Source organism: Mirounga angustirostris, unplaced genomic scaffold (assembly GCF_029215605.1).
Source record: "Mirounga angustirostris isolate CCGP_5_RB_7025 unplaced genomic scaffold, mMirAng1.0.hap1 SCAF_6, whole genome shotgun sequence".
Lineage (NCBI taxonomy): Eukaryota > Metazoa > Chordata > Mammalia > Carnivora > Phocidae > Mirounga > Mirounga angustirostris.
The window spans coordinates 3,228,003-3,244,016 of record NW_026991714.1 but is presented as its reverse complement, the minus strand read 5'-3'; the positions used below and the strand labels follow the sequence as shown (position 1 = coordinate 3,244,016).

The window sequence follows — 16,014 nt, the reverse complement described above, 5'->3', positions numbered from 1 at the left end:
ATTAAATTCCAGTTAGTTAACATACTGTGAATATTAGTTTCAGGTGTAGAATTCAGTAACTCATCACCTACATACAAGACCTAGTGCTCGGGCGCCTGGGTGACTCAGTTGGTTACGCGACTGCCTTCGGCTCGGGTCATGATCCCGGAGTCCCGGGATCTAGTCCCACATCGGGCTCCTGGCTCAGCGGGAAGCCTGCTTCTCCCTCTGACCCTATCCCCTCTCATGCTGTTTCTCTCTCTCTCTCTCTCAAATAAATAAATAAATAAAATCTTAAAAAAAAAAAAAAAGACCTAGTGCTCATCACAAGTGTCCTCTTTAAAGCCCATCACCCATCTAACCCATCCCCCACCCACATCCCTCCATCAAATCCTCAGTTTGTTCTCTATCTTTAAGAGTCTTTTCTATGGTTTGCCTCGCTCTCTTTTTTTCCCCCTATGTTCACTGGTTTTGTTTCTTAAATTCACATATGAGTGAAATCATATGGTATTTGTCTTTCTCTTACTGACTTATTTCCCTGCTCAGAATACACTCTAGCTCCACCCACATCTTTGTAAATGGCAAGATTTCATTCTTTCTATAGTGAATAATCTTCCATTGTATATATATATACGACATCTCTTTTATCCATTCATCAGTCGGCAGACATCTGGGCTCTTTCCAGTATTTGACTATTGTTGATAAATGTTGCTATAAACCTTGGGGTGCTTATGTCCCTTTGAATCAGTATTTTATAATTTTTGGGTAAATACATGGTAGTGCTATTGTTAAGTCATAGAGTAAGTTCTATTTTTAACTTTTTGAAGACATCCATACTCTTTTCCAGAGTGGCTACACCAGTTTTCAATCTCACCAACAGTGCAAGAATGTTCCCCTTTTTCTGCATCCTCACCAACATCTGGTGTTTCCTGTGCTGTTAATTTTAGCCATTCTGACAGGTGTGAGATGATATCTCATTGCAGTTTTCATTTGTATTTCACTATGATCATTGATGTTGAGTGTCTTTTCATGTGACTCCTGGCCATCTGCATGTCTTCTTCAGAAAAATGTCTATTCATGTCTTCTGTCCATTTCTTAACTGGATCATTAGTGTTATGGGTGTTTATTTTGATAAGTTCTTTATAGATTTTGGATACTAACCCTTTATCATATATGTCATTTTTCAAATATCTTTTTCCATTCTGAAGGCAGCCTTTTAGTTTTGTTGATTGTTTCTTTCCCTGTGCAGAAGATTTTTATCCTGATGATGTCCCAATAGTTTATTTTTCTATTCTTTCCCTTGCCTCGGGGTACCTATCTAATAATAAGTTTCTACGGCCCATATTAAAGTGGTTGCTGCCTGTGTCCTCCTCTAGGATTTTCATGGTTTCCGATCTCAGATTTAGGTCTTTCATCCATTTTGAATTTGTTTTTGAGTATGGTGTAAGAAAGTGGTACGTTTTCATTCTTCTGCATGTTGCTGTCCAGTTTTCCCAACACCATCTGTTGAAGAGAGTCTTTTTTTCCATTGGATATTCTTTTTTTTTATTATTTTATTTTATTACGTTATATTAGTCACCATACAATACATCATTAGTTTTTGATGTAGTGATTCACGATTCATTGTTTTCATATAACACCCAGTGCTCCATGCAATACGTGCCCTCCTTAATACCCATCACCGGGCTAACTCATCCCCCAACCCCCTCCCCTCTAAAACCCTCAGTTTGTTCTTTCCTGCTTTCTCAAAGATTATTTGGCCATAGAGTTGAGGGTCCATGTCTGGGCTCTCTATTCTGTTCTATTGATCTATGTGTCTGTTTTTTTGCCAGGACCATACCGTCTTGATGACTACAGCTTTGTAATGCAGCTTGAATTCCAGAATTGTGATGTCTCAAGCTTTGCTTTGCTTTTTCAAAATTGCTTTGACTGTTCAGGGTCTTTTCTAGTTCCCTACACATTTTAGGTTTGTTTGCTCTAGTTGTGTGAAAAATGTTGGTGGTATTTTAATAGGGATTGGATTAAATGTGTAGATTTCTTTGGGTAGTATAGGTATTTTAACAATATTTGTTCTTCCAATTCATGAGCATGGAATATTTTTCCATTTCTTTGTGTCATCATCATTTTCTTCATCAGTGTTCTATAGTTATCAGAGCACAGGACTTTTCTTTCCTTGGTTTCCATATCTTATGGGTTTCAGTACAATTGTAAATGGGACAGATTCCTTGATTTCTCTTTCTGCTGTTTCATTATTGGTGTGTAGAAATGCAACAGATTTCTGTACATTGATTTTATATCCTGTGACTTTACTGAATTCATATATCAATTCTAGCAGTTTTTTGGTGGAGTCTTTCAGATTTTCTATATAGAATATCATGTAGTCTGTGAATAGTGAACGTTTGACTTCTTCCTTGCCAATTTAGATGCCTTTTGCTTCTTTTTGTTGTCTGATTGCTGAGGCTAAGGACTTCCAGTGCTATGTTAAGTAAAAATGGCTAGAATGAATATCCTTATCTCGTTTGTGACCGTAGCGGAAATGCTCTCAGTTTTTCCCCATTGAGGATGATTTTAGCTGTAGGTTTTTCACATATGTCCTTTATGATGTTGAGGTATGTTCCTTCTATCCCTACTTTCTTGAATTTTTTTTTTATCAAGAAATGTTACTGTATTGGGGCGCCTGGGTGGCTCAGTTGTTAAGCGTCTGCCTTCGGCTTAGGTCATGATCCCAGGGTCCTGGGATCGAGCCCCGCATTGGGCTCCCTGCTCTGCGGGAAGCCTGCTTCTCCCTCTCCCACTCCCCTGCTTGTGTTCCCTCTCTCGCTGTGTCTCTCTCTGTCAAATAAATAAATAAAATCTTAAAAAAAAAAAAAAGAAATGTTACTGTATTTTTCAAATGCTTTTTTTGCATCTAAAGGTCATATGGTTCCTATCCTTTCTTTTATTAATGTGGTGTATCATGTTGATTGATTTGGGAATATTGAACCACCCCTGTAGTCCAGGAATAAATCCCACTTGATTGTAGTGAATGATTCTTTTAAAGGACAGTTAGATTCAATTTGTTAGTCTCTTATTGAGAATTTTTGCATCCATGTTCATCAGGGATGTTGGCTTCTAATTCTCCTTTTTACTGGGGTCTGTCTCTGGTTTTAGAATCAAAGTAATGTTGGCTTCATGGAATCAATTTGTATTCTTCTTCAATTTCTATTTTTTGGAATAGTTTGAGAAGAATAGTTATTAACTCTACATATTTGGTACAATTCCCCTGGGAAGCCATCTGGTGCTGGACTTTTGCTTCTAGGGAGGTTTTTGATTACTGATTCAATTTCTTTGCTAGTTATTGGTCTGTTCAATTTTTCTATTTCTTCCTTTTCAGATTTGGTAGTGTGTATGTTTCTAGGAATTTATCCATTTCTTCCAGATTGCCCCATTTGTTGGCATATAATTTTTCATAATATTCTCTTATAATTGTTTGTATTTTGTGATCTCTCCACTTTCATTTATTATTTTATTTATTTGGTTCCTTTCTCTTTTCTTTTTGATAATTCTGGCTGGGGGGTTATCAATTTTATTAATTCTTTCAAAGAACCCACTTCTGGTTTCTATGATCTGTTCTACTGCTTTTTGTTTGTTTGTTTGTTTCTATATCATTTATTTCTTTTTTTTATTTTATTATGTTAGTCACTGTACAATACATCATTTCTGTTGTAATCATTATTATCCCCCTTCTGCTGGCTTTAAGGTTTATTTGCTATTCCTTTTCTAGCTCCTTTAGGTGTAAGGTAAGGTTGTGTATTTGAGGCTTTCTCACTTCTTCAGGTAGGCCTGTATTGCTATATATTTCTTTCTTATGTCCACTTTGCTGCATCCCAAAGTTTTAGACAATCTTTTTCTCATTTTCAATTGTTTTTATGTATTATTTTATTTCTTATTTAATTTCCTGGTTGATCCATTTATTCTTTAGTAGGATGTTCTTTAACCTCCATGTATTTTTGGTCTTTTCAAATTTTTTCTTGTGGTTGACATAAAGTCTCATACTGTTGTGGTCAGAAAGCATCTGTCATGTGATCTCAATCTGTTTGTATATATAAAGGCCTGATTTGTGACCCAGTATGTGGTCTATTCTGAAGAATGCCTCCTATGCAGCTGAAAAGAATGTGTATTCTGCCACTTTTATATGAAATGTTCTGAATATTAAGTTTATCTTGTCCAGTGTGTCATTCAAAGCCATTGTTTCCTTGTTGATATTCTACTTATATGATCTGTCCATTGCTGTAAGTGGGGTGTTAAAGTCCCCTACTAGTATTGTAGTATTATTAATGAGTTCTTTTATGTTTGTAATTAATTGGTTTACATATTTGGGTGCTTCCAAATTGGAGGAATAAATATTTACAATTGTTTGATCTTCTGTTAGATAGACCCCTTTTATGTGATATAGTGCCTTTCTTCATCTCTTGTTACAGTCTTTGGTGCTATATCTACTTTGTCTGATATAAGTACAGTTACTCCAGCTTACTTTTGACATCCATTAGTATAATAAATGGTTCTTCATCCCCTCACTTTCAATCTGCATGTGACTTTATGTCTAAAATGAGTCCCTTGTGGCAGCATATAGATGGGTCTTATTTTTTCATCCATTCTGACATCCTATGTCTTTTGATTAGAGCATTTAGTCCATTCATATTCAGAGCAATTATTGAATAGATATGGATTTAGTGCTATTTTATAACCTATTTTGTTTCTGTTTCTGGAGATTTTCTCTGTTTCTTTCTAGTATTTGTCACATTTGCTCTTTCTTTCCCACTCAGGAAGTCCCCATTAATATTTCTTGCAAGGCTGGCTTGTTGGTCATGAACTCCTTTAGTTTTTGTTTGTCTGGGAAACTCTTTATCTCTCCTTCTATTCTGAATGACAGCCTTGCTGGATAGAGTATTCTTGGTTGCATATTTTTCCCATTCAGCACTTTCAATTTATTATTCCACTCCCTCTGGCCTGCCAAGTTTCTGTGGAGAGATCTGCTACTAACCTTATTTGCCCTCCTTTGTAAGTTAGGGACTTCTTTTGTCTTGCTGCTGTTAGGATTTTTTTTTCTTTGTATTTTGCCCATTTAACTATGATATGTCTTGGTGTTGGCCTGCTTTTGTTGATTTAGATGTGAGTTCTCTGTGCCTCCTGGATTTGGATGTCTATTTCCTTCCCCAACGCAGGGAATTTTTCAGCTATAATTTGCTCAAATAGACCTTCTGCTTCCTTTTTCCTCTCTTCTTCTTCTTGTATTGCTAAGATATGAATGTTTTTTATACTTTATGGAGTCACTGAGTTCCCTAAGTCTACATTTATGATCCAATATTTTTCTTCCCCTCTTCTTTTCAGTTTCATTATTTTCCATAGTTCTGTCTTCCATATCGCTTCTTCCATTCTTGTGGTCATTACATCCATTTGGTTTCACATCTCAGTTATAGCATTTTTTTTATTTTGGCCTGACTAGTTTTTAGGTCTTTTATCTCTGCTGTAAGGGACACTGGATGTCGTCTATGATTTTCTCAAACACCGCTAGTATCCTTATAATTGTTGCTTTGATTTCTGGATCAGGCATATTACTTATCCATTTCAATTAGTCCCTGGCTGTGACATTTTCTTGTTCTTTCTTTTGGGATGAAATCCTCCATCTTGGCATTTTGCGTAGCACTCTGTCTTCTTCTGTGTTTTATGAAAGCCTGTTATGTTTCTTGTTCCTGGGAGTAATGGCCTTATGAAGAAGATACCATATACTGTACAGGGCCTGTTACTTCAGGGAGTCTTTGGTATGTGCTGTGTGTACTCTGCTACTGTGTTTTGACTGTTCTCCCACTCCAGTCATCTGCAGAGGATATCCTTGACTGTAGTGGAGAGTGTTTGGACCTTATTCAGTGTGTGGTGAGTTTTAACTCTGTGTGCCCTGGTCTGCTTGTTAAATGAGACATGATGTTATTTTCACTAGAACTGAAGTTTTGCAGAACTATATGGTCAGTTGATGTGGTGAATGTGGAGATTTCCCTGGTCTTCTGGGGGAGGAGGCTGCTGCTCTGGTTCTCAGGCACACTTGCCCAAGAAGGAAAGCCCTTGCAGAACTCAGGGAATGGGATAGGTACAAGCAGTATAGACCACTACTGCTGACACTGTCCTGCTCACTGAAGTTAGTTTATGCTGAGTGGCAGGGGAGAGAAAAAGCCCCAGCAACCCCTTCATCCCTAAAAGGGGGATTCCCTACCGCTACTATCAGGGAAGTGCTCCCAGAAGAGCGAACATTCTCCCTTGGTATATTCCAGGTGTCCCTGAGATCCCTGCCTTCACCCTATCTGTTCCTGACCTGCTATCTGCCAGGGAGCACAGTGACCCCTGGGATCAATCCCAGGCATTAAACCTCCAAACATTCCGGACCTGGCATGTCAGGGACCCATGCTGGTTGTCTGAGGGAGGGTCTTGTCACACTGGGACTGGTGCAGGCTTGTCCCAGAAGGGCAGTTGCATCCAGGCACAGGAGCATGGAGTTTGTAGTAAAGTGCAGCAAATAACCAGTGTCCAGGTTAGCCACACGCAGCAATGTCTCCGTGCCGATGCTCTGGGGTAGGGGAGGGCAATGGTGCCCTCCAGCTCTTTTGTCCCCGGAGAGGTGGTGCCACCTCTCCCACATGAACCCCAAAAGGTGAAACAGTCTCTCCCATGTGTCCCAGGGGATCCTCAGATCATGCTATCTATCCCCAGACTTCTGCCCTCCTTCCCCACAGGAGCACTGCAGTGCGCACTGGACTCAACATTAGCCACAGCACAGACCTCTAAAACTCGTCTTTGAGCTCCACTAGTTGCAAATTTCACAAAAATCAACCACTCCCACTTTCCTAGTCAATGGCTGTGGGGAATTCTTTTCCTTCTGTGATACCCTGGGTGCTCCCCACTCTCTCTCTCCTCTGTAGGTGACCAGGCCTCCCTCCCCTCCACAGCACCTCTAATTGTATCTCCCCCAAAGTGTGATGCCCTACCTCCTACCTTCCATGTTGTGGCCTCTTGTCTCCTTCTAGTTGTGCAGTTTGTTCTGTCAGTCCTCAGATTGATATCTTGGTTATTAAGAAGGATTTTATATTCACATAGCTGTGTTCCAGGGTTGGGGAAAGCTTGGGGTCCTCCTACTACTCTGCCAACTTAGCTCCTCCCCAAAGGGTCCCCAAAAAAGACCCCCTTTTTTTCTTTTCTTTTCTTTTCTTTTCTTTCCCTTTCTTTCCTTTTTTTGTGGTGAGAACACCTTGGATCTATGTTCTTAGCAAATTTCACTTATACAATTTCTCTGCCTACTTGCATGCAAATTTCATCCTCAGGCTTGCTTCTCTGGTGCTGAAAAATGGATGGCACTTGTCTCCATCTTTATACTCTGCATCTTCTCATCCAGGACAGGAGAAAGCATCTCTTTTTTCATCGACCACAAGAATCAGACTTTGTGGAACCTGTGCCACCTGGAGCAGGTATCTGGTCTTGAACCATCACTCTGGGTGATACAAATGGCATTTGTCTGATGATTGGCCTCACCTGCCGGTTACCTGCCCATCCTTCAGCCTGTCTCATTGTCAAGGATGCTTTCTCCTGATGGCCTCAGGCTGATCAGAGCCCAAGGCTACACATGAGGATGGAGTCAACCATCCAAAAACCACATGGTGGCCATGTGAGAGTGACAAGGTGGACTGAACTTAGAGAAACAACCAGTCTGATCCAGGTGGGAAGATTGCAAACATCCCATGATTTGCTCTCCCCCGTTCCTATATTTTTAACTTTGCCACCTCTCTCATCCCAATGTTTTGTTTTGTTTTGTTTTGTTTTGTTTTGTTTTGTTTCCAGAAATGTCCACATGTGTAGGGCTGGGAGCCTGCATGTGGTCTCTCTGGATGCCCCACTGCCCTGGGCTCCTCTCTCAGCCCCTAAACAAATTAGAACTAAGTTCCTCTCCCCTAGTTCAATCCACATAAATTCCTGTACTAAGAAAATAGAAACAAAATGAAAAAGGTAAACAAATCAGGAAAGACCTTTTCCTCCCCCACTACTTGACATTCAAGATGTCCCAGCTACATGGCCAGGCTTGAGAATGGTTTGCTGAGTTAATTAATGAAACCGAGAGTAACTGAAGTATAGCCATGGATGTTTCCATTCCCACTGAATGGGAGTCATCAGTCACAAAGGGTCTGTCTTCATTATTCATGGAGTCTGTCTGTGCTGATTGGCTACCTGCTGATGTTGATTTGTAGCCCCCAGACACATGTGCTCACCACTCTTCAAAGAGGCAAGGAGAGAGACCTGAAATGTGTCACCCACTTTATGTATTGACTGGTGAGGCTGAGCCATGTGCCCCTCAGCCTTCCCGTGTTAATTGCCACACTGTAAACACTTGTCTTGCTCATGGCCCATTTGGTGTCACGTTTTCTGAATTACATGCTCTTTCTTGGTGATTTCAGTGTTTAAAAAGGCCCTGAAGCCCAGAGCTTCAGGGCTGACTGGTGTCCTAAGCACAAGAAGGGGGGATGTGCCTCATGACAAAACACTTGTGCAGGTAAGGCTCACTCAGTCTCCCTATGCAGAGGTGTGGGCCATGAGGTGAGAGGTAATGAATTATCAATGCAGTAAATCCAGGAAAAGAAATAAGACATTCATGACATCTATATGGAGCCAGAGAGTGCTAAAGTAACATCTAGGACACTAAGAACACCACAGAAAAGGGGAGAAAGAAACTATACTTGTGGATTCGTAAGATGATGACTATTTCTTGTTTATTTGTTTCTAAAAGCACCATGGGCAATAGCTGTGGGGCTAAAACCAAAGACACTGATGATCACAGCACCCAAGCTGAGAAATGTTATACTTCTGAGCTAGTATTTCAGCATAGGGAAATACGTCACACAATGAATTATTTGGAAATACATATATATTAAGAAGCTGTCTTTAATTGGAGAGAGATAAACCATGAGAGACTATGGACTCTGAGAAACAAACTGAGGGTTCTAGAGGGGAGGGGGAGAGGGGATTGGTTAGCCCGGTGATGGGTATTAAGGAGGGCACGTACTTCATGGAGCAGTGGGTGTTATACGAAAACAATGAATTGTGGATCACTACATCAAAAACTAATGATGTATTGTGCGGTGACTAACTAACATAACAAAATAAAATTTTTTTTAAAAAAGAAGCTGTCTTTACACAGAAACACACATGAATCCAGGCTGTGTACTCACCAGGTGGAAAGTATTATAAGCAGAGGCTCCCAGGAACCCAACCCCAGATTTCTCCCAGAAACAATGGCTCAATATCTGTGCCCTCAGTGACCATAACACAGCAGCCATGAATGCCAGGAGGCACTGAATGCATGGTCCTTGTTGGATCCCCATTCCTTCCTGACCATAGCACTCTTGTTCTCTTTCCTGGACCATCTCTTTTCTGTTCAGGGACACACTTGCCCTGCTACCTCTCAGGCATCACCTATATCAGTGCCTCTCATATTTTATGCCTCTGTGAATCCCTTGCTGGTTTTGCTAAAATGCAAATTGTGATTCAGTGACTCTCAGGTGAGACCAAGACCCTATATTTCTAACAAGCCCCAGTGTGAAAAACTCTGTGGCTACCCCTGAGCCTCACACACAGCAAGTATCCTGCCTTCCTCTTTTTATTCAGAATACTTGGAGCAACAGGTCCACTCCAATAAATGTCTACAGTTAAATAACTCGAATGGTCACAGGTAAAACTGTGTTTCTCCTCAGTCTCAGAATTGACACAAGGAACCATGAGAATGTGAAGTCCCTCGGCAAAAAAAAAGACTTTTAACAAGAAAAGCATCAAATATCTCAATTACTGCAAACATGTCAGGAAGTAAAAGAAGCTGAAAAAGCTATAAATGTGGCAAATATTCAACACAGATTTTTATTGAGGACATATTCCATGTAGGTCAGACACCGTACCAAAAAGTCAAAAAAAAAAAAAAATGGACTTTGATCTCAACAGGTCTAAGTATTAGAAGGAGAAAAGGGACCTCACAGGGGACAATACGGGGTGGGGTCAGAAATAGATTTGCCAAAGTGCAACTAAAAATTGAGGAAATTTTCACCAGGCAGAGACTGCTTCCACTAGTAAATCAGGGAAGGCTCTCGAGGAACTGACATTTGATGCCTGATGTCCCATGGAGGTTCTGGGACTTCATTCCACCAGAGTTAAATTTTGAATTTTAAAGTCCCAGAATCAGGTCACAACAACAAATCCCACGAAATTACACTAAACTTATAGTGACAACAGATAATTAAGCAGAACTGAAAGACAAAATTGCATGTAGAGAGTTGCAAGGACATCACCACTGAGCTGGGCTTAGATAAATCCTGGAGCCTGGGCTGCTGGGATCTCACTCCACAGGGAAGCCGGTGCACTGAAGTCTCCAGTGTGTTTTCCTGGGAGGAACAGAGGAGGAGTCACTCTGCAGCAGGTGGAGGTGAGAACAGCAGGGGGGAGGCCACTGGAAGCAGGAGGGTTGAAGACAGACTGAAAGGTGGGAAGACACACAGGAAAGAGGAGGAAGGTGGCTCCAGAGACTCACCCCCGCTTCCAGAGCCACAACGCCAGAACTGCCAGAAGCACCAGGGGCACTACTACTGCCAGGAAGACCAAGCCCACGGAGTGGGGCTGTTCTGTGGGTTTGGTGCACAAAGCATGTCATTTCCCATCCAATCCGAGTTGAACTGCACCTCCCTGGTCCTCTTTGCCTCTGTATTTCTCTGCCTCACCAACCACCCTTCCTCCTTTCACTTCTCCCATTCTTCCTGAGATGGACCCTTCACCCAACTCTCTCTATCTTTCAACATCTAGAGGGCTCCCACCCTTAGTTCTCCATTCCTTGGTTTACTGATTTTAGTCATTTTTGGTCTGGAATCCCTAGCAACCCAAATTTTCATCTGGCTCTCACACTCTGCTCTAACCACCAACGACCTCCTTTCCCAGGTGGGTCCCAGCTCTTTCTCACCCCAGTGGAGGACCATGTCCTGGCCTCCTAGACTGCTATGTCTCACTCGGCATGACAGGCCAGCTGCCTCACTGGCTTTCACATCCAAGGACGTCTGAAGATACCATGTCCCATCAGCATGGGGCAGGACGTCACCTCGCTGGGTGCCCTGTTGCTCCTTCTCACCTCGCATCCACATCACCCACACAGGCTTTGGGTGGAAGCCAGAGATATGGCACACCAGCAGGAGATGGCCAGGACCAGGACCGGGGCCAGTGGACAGCCAGGCCTCTGGCCTCTCTGCAGACACAAGACAGGTATTCACAGACTGAGAGGGTAGATCTTCACATCACTTTAGATAGACACATCTTACTACCTCTTGAAACCTATCACCAACCCCCATCTCCCTCTTGGCTCCTTCTTTGAAGGAATGGTGTAAATTTATGAGTGCAGAGTAGAGAATTCATGGAGGAAGGGAACAGGACTGACCTTGTCGCTGGAGATCTTCCTTCCCTGCATCAAGAAGACTCAAGAGGAACCGGGGGCAGGAGTCACTAAAGAGTGTGTGTAGTCCCTCATTGGTCATATGGTACTGATTGAATAGTTTGCAGACCTGCTGAGCCCTACTTCCTCCCTTTGGAGATGGCCACCATGTCATGTTCTGGAAGCTTGCGAGATCTGCCCCTTGATAAGCAATCCACACAAATCCTACTGATGCTTCCCCAGTGTGTAGCTTACAGCCTTCTGCCAGCTGTACCTGGAAGGGATCTGGGGAAGAGAAGTTGTGAGTTATAGGACAGGGGGACTGAAGGAGATGAAATGAGATGAGTGGAATTCCTGGAGGGCAGAAGCAGAGGGGAAAGTTCTGGGGATTGGAGGGAATGGAGCACAGTTTTGTTTGATGGGAGGCTCACACAAAGAGGAAGTGGTGGTCACTGGAGGCAGAGGAAGAGGTGAATGATAGAGGAAGGAAAAAATGTTGGAGGAGAGACATGAATGATGTGGGCAGAGAATAAGGAAGGGCTCAGCAGGAGAGCTGGGGATAAAAAACAATCTAGGGTGAAGGAACTGCAGTGCAGTACAGGGAAAACATAGACAGAATTTGCTGATGGGATTGAATGGGGACAAAAGTACAGTTCAAGGAGTCAGTCACAGAGTAAGGGAAAAGAGGGTGCCTGGTTGGAGGCCAGGGAAAGTGATGGTCATGGGAGACACTAGTGGGAGACAGGAGAGCACAGCCTGTGGTCAATGAGAGGAGTGGGAATTAGCAGAAGATATGAAGCTTTTCAAGAATCGGGGTCTGGCTTCTACCCCCTGCCCAGAGGTTGTGATTCAGATTTATGATAGGGAAACCTGAATTTCAGAAACTAGTGGAGGCTCTTTCCTAGAGGAAGAAGGAACTCAAGGAGACACACACACACTTGCACATCCATCCCTCCTTCCCTGAGGGAACTGAACTTACATTCAAGCTGCCAGTGTCTGACATGGTCTTGAAACACCTGACGAAATCCAATGGAGTATGTGTACAATAACTTTTCCAATTTCATCAGCTGCTCAGTGGTCCAGTTGCCCCTGGACCAAGGCCAAAGGAAAATGAAAGCCCCAGTCTTATTGTCCCAGCCATGAGTCTGCAGCTCATTCAGCCAAGCTGAACCCAGACTTTGTGTCCAGGAATGGTTGTAAAAGGATACGGTCAAGATAATTTGGAAGGACATCGGCTCCTGAAAAGCTGTGGAAAAAGGACAGACAGACTGAGGAAGAGGGAGTCATTGGGAAGGAGAGAGAATGGAGAAGAAGGTGCCAGGGACAGGAACCAAAATCTGGAGGACAGGGAAGCCATAGTTGTCTCAGGAGACATGTGCTGCCCCAGAGCCCTGAGCTTCGTACCCATCCTTCAGAAGAGCACAGGACACTGGGGTCAGGGATGCTCAGGAAGGAACCAGGCTGACACTCTCCCTCTCCAGCTATATGGTGGGGACCCACACCACAAATGGTCACATACACTCACAAACAAACACACTTACAAAGTCACACAACTTTACACACTCTTGCACAAACATACACAGATACAAATGCACACATGTATACAGACACAGAGACACACATATGTACATATGCAAACACAGACATACAGACACACACCCACGGGTACACATATGTAGACACACACAGAGTTGCACACCTATACACAAATACACAAACACATACTTACACACATATGCATACATAGAGACACATAGGCATGTGTACACACATCATACCCACATGCACCCACAGGGCAGGGCCAGAGTTCTCACCATCTTCACTGTCACCACCTGGGAGGAGAACCACCAGCAACACAAGTTGCAGGAACAGCATTGTATTTGCAGATGTTCTTTCTGTCTCTTAGAAAGTAGGTCTTTGACATCTGTTCTAGCAAACCTACCCTACACACAGCCCCTCTCTTCTGATTTCCTTCTCCACACAGAAAGCTTCCCTGGGTCTCTGCAACAATACAAATGTGCTCCTCCCTCAACCCTGGACACCTACTCAGACTCTCACTTCCCCTCCTGGTCTGACTCTCCTCTCTGGCTTCTAGTTTCTTCATGTCACCAGCTTCCATCCTGCTCCACATCCCCTAATTCAAATGCTACAGAATGAGTCCTGTGTGGCATGGAAAAGTCATCCCATCTCTTGTGCCTTTCCTTCTCATCCAGACAGTAACCCATGAAAACACATGGCTCCCCAGAACCCAGCCCTGGATGCTGTTGTCCCTCTGTCCCTCCTGCCCTTGTGACACCCTCCATTTATTTACATTCCTATCTCACTCCCACCACAGCTCATGCACATCTCTTGTTTCTCACTGCTTGTGTTAAAAAACAAAATCAACCAGGTAAATTTGAAGATCTAGTTGGTTTTATTAAGTGATTCAAGAATGGGGCAGCATCCAGAAGGGGGCGGAGCAAGATGGCGGAGGAGTAGGAGACCTGGATTTCCTCTCCTCTCAGGAATTCAGCTGGATAGGGGTCAAACCATTCTGAACACCGACAAACTCAAAAGGAGATTGAGGAAAAGAAGAGCAACAACTCTCTCATCAGAAAAGCGACCACTTTCTGGAAGGAAGGACGTGCGGAGAAGTGAAACCGAGGCGATATTCGGGAGGATAGACGGCGGGGGAGGGGCCTCCATCGGCGCTTCTGGCAAGTGATAGAGCCGCGGGGCACAAAATCGGAACTTTTAGAAGTCTGCTCCGCCGAGGGATGTCACTCTGGGGGCTAAGCGGGGGTGGAACCCTCCGGGACAGTGGGGTCTCAGGACCCTCGGGGTCGCAGAAAGACCGGGGGTGCCTGAGGGCGGCAGAGCTCCCAGGTAACGGAGCAGGGAAGCCGGCTGCAGAGGCGGAGCCCAGGCGCGGGCTCTCAGCTCAGGGTGGCCATAAACCGTGATCCGCGGCCCAGTCGGGCCCCTGCTCCTCCAGCAGGGACCCAACAAGCGGCAGATCCGGGGACACTCACCTTCCTCCCCCGGGAGGAGCCGCGCGGGAGGGCACCGCAGGGATCTGCTGGGTTTGGAGACTCCACCTGGGGTCGGTGCCAGAGAGAGAAACGCGCGGTCACAAGCCGGGCGAGCACGGGGTGCGGCCGGAGACCGGGGAGACGGGAGTGACTGACTGCTTTTCTCTGGGGGCTCACTGAGGAGCGGCGCCCCGAGTTCTCGGCTCCTCCGGAGCGGAGATTGGGAGGCCGCCATTCTCACTCTCGTCCTCCAAAGCCATAGGGAAAGCTTGCAAGGAACAAAAGCTCCCAAGAGCAAACCCGAGCAGATTACTTAGCCCGGACCGGGCAAGGGCAGGGCAATTCCGCCTCCAGCAAAGACTTTTGGAAACCATGGCAACAGGCCCCTTACCCAGAAGATCAGCAAGAACAGGCAGCCAAGACCAAGTTTAGCGATCAATGAGAACGGCAGAACTCCAGCGCTACGGGAATACTGCACATAGAATTCATGGCTTTTTTACCATGATTCTTTAGTCTTTCAAAGTTAATTTTTTTTTAACTGTCTTTTTTCTTTTTTTTTTTTAATTTTTCTTTTTCCCTTTTTCAACCAACATCTTATCAATCCCTTTTTTAAAAAATCATTTTTATTTTTCATTTTTAGAGTCATATTCTATCCCTTCATAGTAGTTACCCACATTTGGGCTTATATATATAAGTTGTTCTCTCTTTAAAATTTTGAGATAGTATCTTCTAACAGATCAAAATATACCCTAAATCTCTAGTATATGGTTTTTTTCTACTCTCTCTCTTTTTTTTCTGCCTGGTCACATTCTCTCCCTTTTTTTTTCTTTTTTCTTTTTTTAAATCCTCTTCTTTATTTTTTCAAACAACTTCTTATCAATTCCTTTTATAAAATTTTTTATAATTTCCATCTTTACAGCATATTCCATCCCTTCATCATATCAACCCTTATTTTTGTACATATATAAGTTTTTCTTTCTTTAAAATTTTGGGAGGCACTTTCTTCTAACAGACCAAATACAACCAAAATCTAGTGTGTGGCACTGATCTATATACCAGCCTGATCATATTTGATCACATTCTGGTTTTTTTTTGTTTTGTTTTGTTCTGTTTTTGTTTGTTTTTATCTTTATCTTTTCCTTTTCCTTTTTTTTTTCTTTTTTTCTTTTTCTTTTTTCTCTCTTTCCCTTTCTTTTCCCACTGCTTCAGGTCTTTTCTGATTTGTTTAGAGTATATTTTCTGGGAGTGTTGTTACCCTGTTAGCATTTTGTTCTCTCATTAATCTATTCTCCTCTGGGCAAAATGACAAGACAGAAAAAATCACCTCAACAAAAAGAACAAGAGGTAGTACCGACTGCCAGGGACCTACTCAATACGGACATTAGTACGATGTCAGATCTAGAGTTCAGAATCATCATTTTAAAGATACTAGCTGGGCTTGAAAAAAGCATGGAAGTTATTAGAGAAACCCTTTCTGGAGAAGTAAAAGAACTAAAATCTAACAAGTCGAAATCAAAAAGGCTATTAATGAGGTGCAATCAAATATGG

The 16,014-nt window shown here is 43.1% G+C and overlaps 1 protein-coding gene across 3 annotated transcripts; it reads right to left on the bottom strand.

The window, feature by feature from the left end:
• Positions 1–9,890: 9,890 nt before the first annotated feature.
• On the bottom strand, positions 9,891–13,446 carry LOC123845831 (T-cell surface glycoprotein CD1a-like). 3 transcript variants are annotated; one of them, XM_045876683.3, is made up of 6 exons: positions 13,270–13,446; positions 12,435–12,701; positions 11,462–11,740; positions 10,994–11,272; positions 10,571–10,661; positions 9,891–10,424 (listed from the first exon to the last, which is right to left on the bottom strand). In XM_045876683.3, the coding sequence occupies exons 1-6, from the start codon at positions 13,328–13,330 to the stop codon at positions 10,379–10,381; spliced, it is 1,023 nt and encodes a 340-aa protein (XP_045732639.1). In that variant the 5' UTR covers positions 13,331–13,446; the 3' UTR covers positions 9,891–10,378. The 3 variants fall into 3 exon arrangements, with proteins under 3 accessions (XP_045732639.1, XP_054363860.1, XP_054363859.1); XM_054507885.2 differs by having other exon boundaries at positions 11,159–11,272; XM_054507884.2 differs by lacking the exon at positions 10,571–10,661.
• Between the last annotated feature and the right edge of the window lie 2,568 nt (positions 13,447–16,014).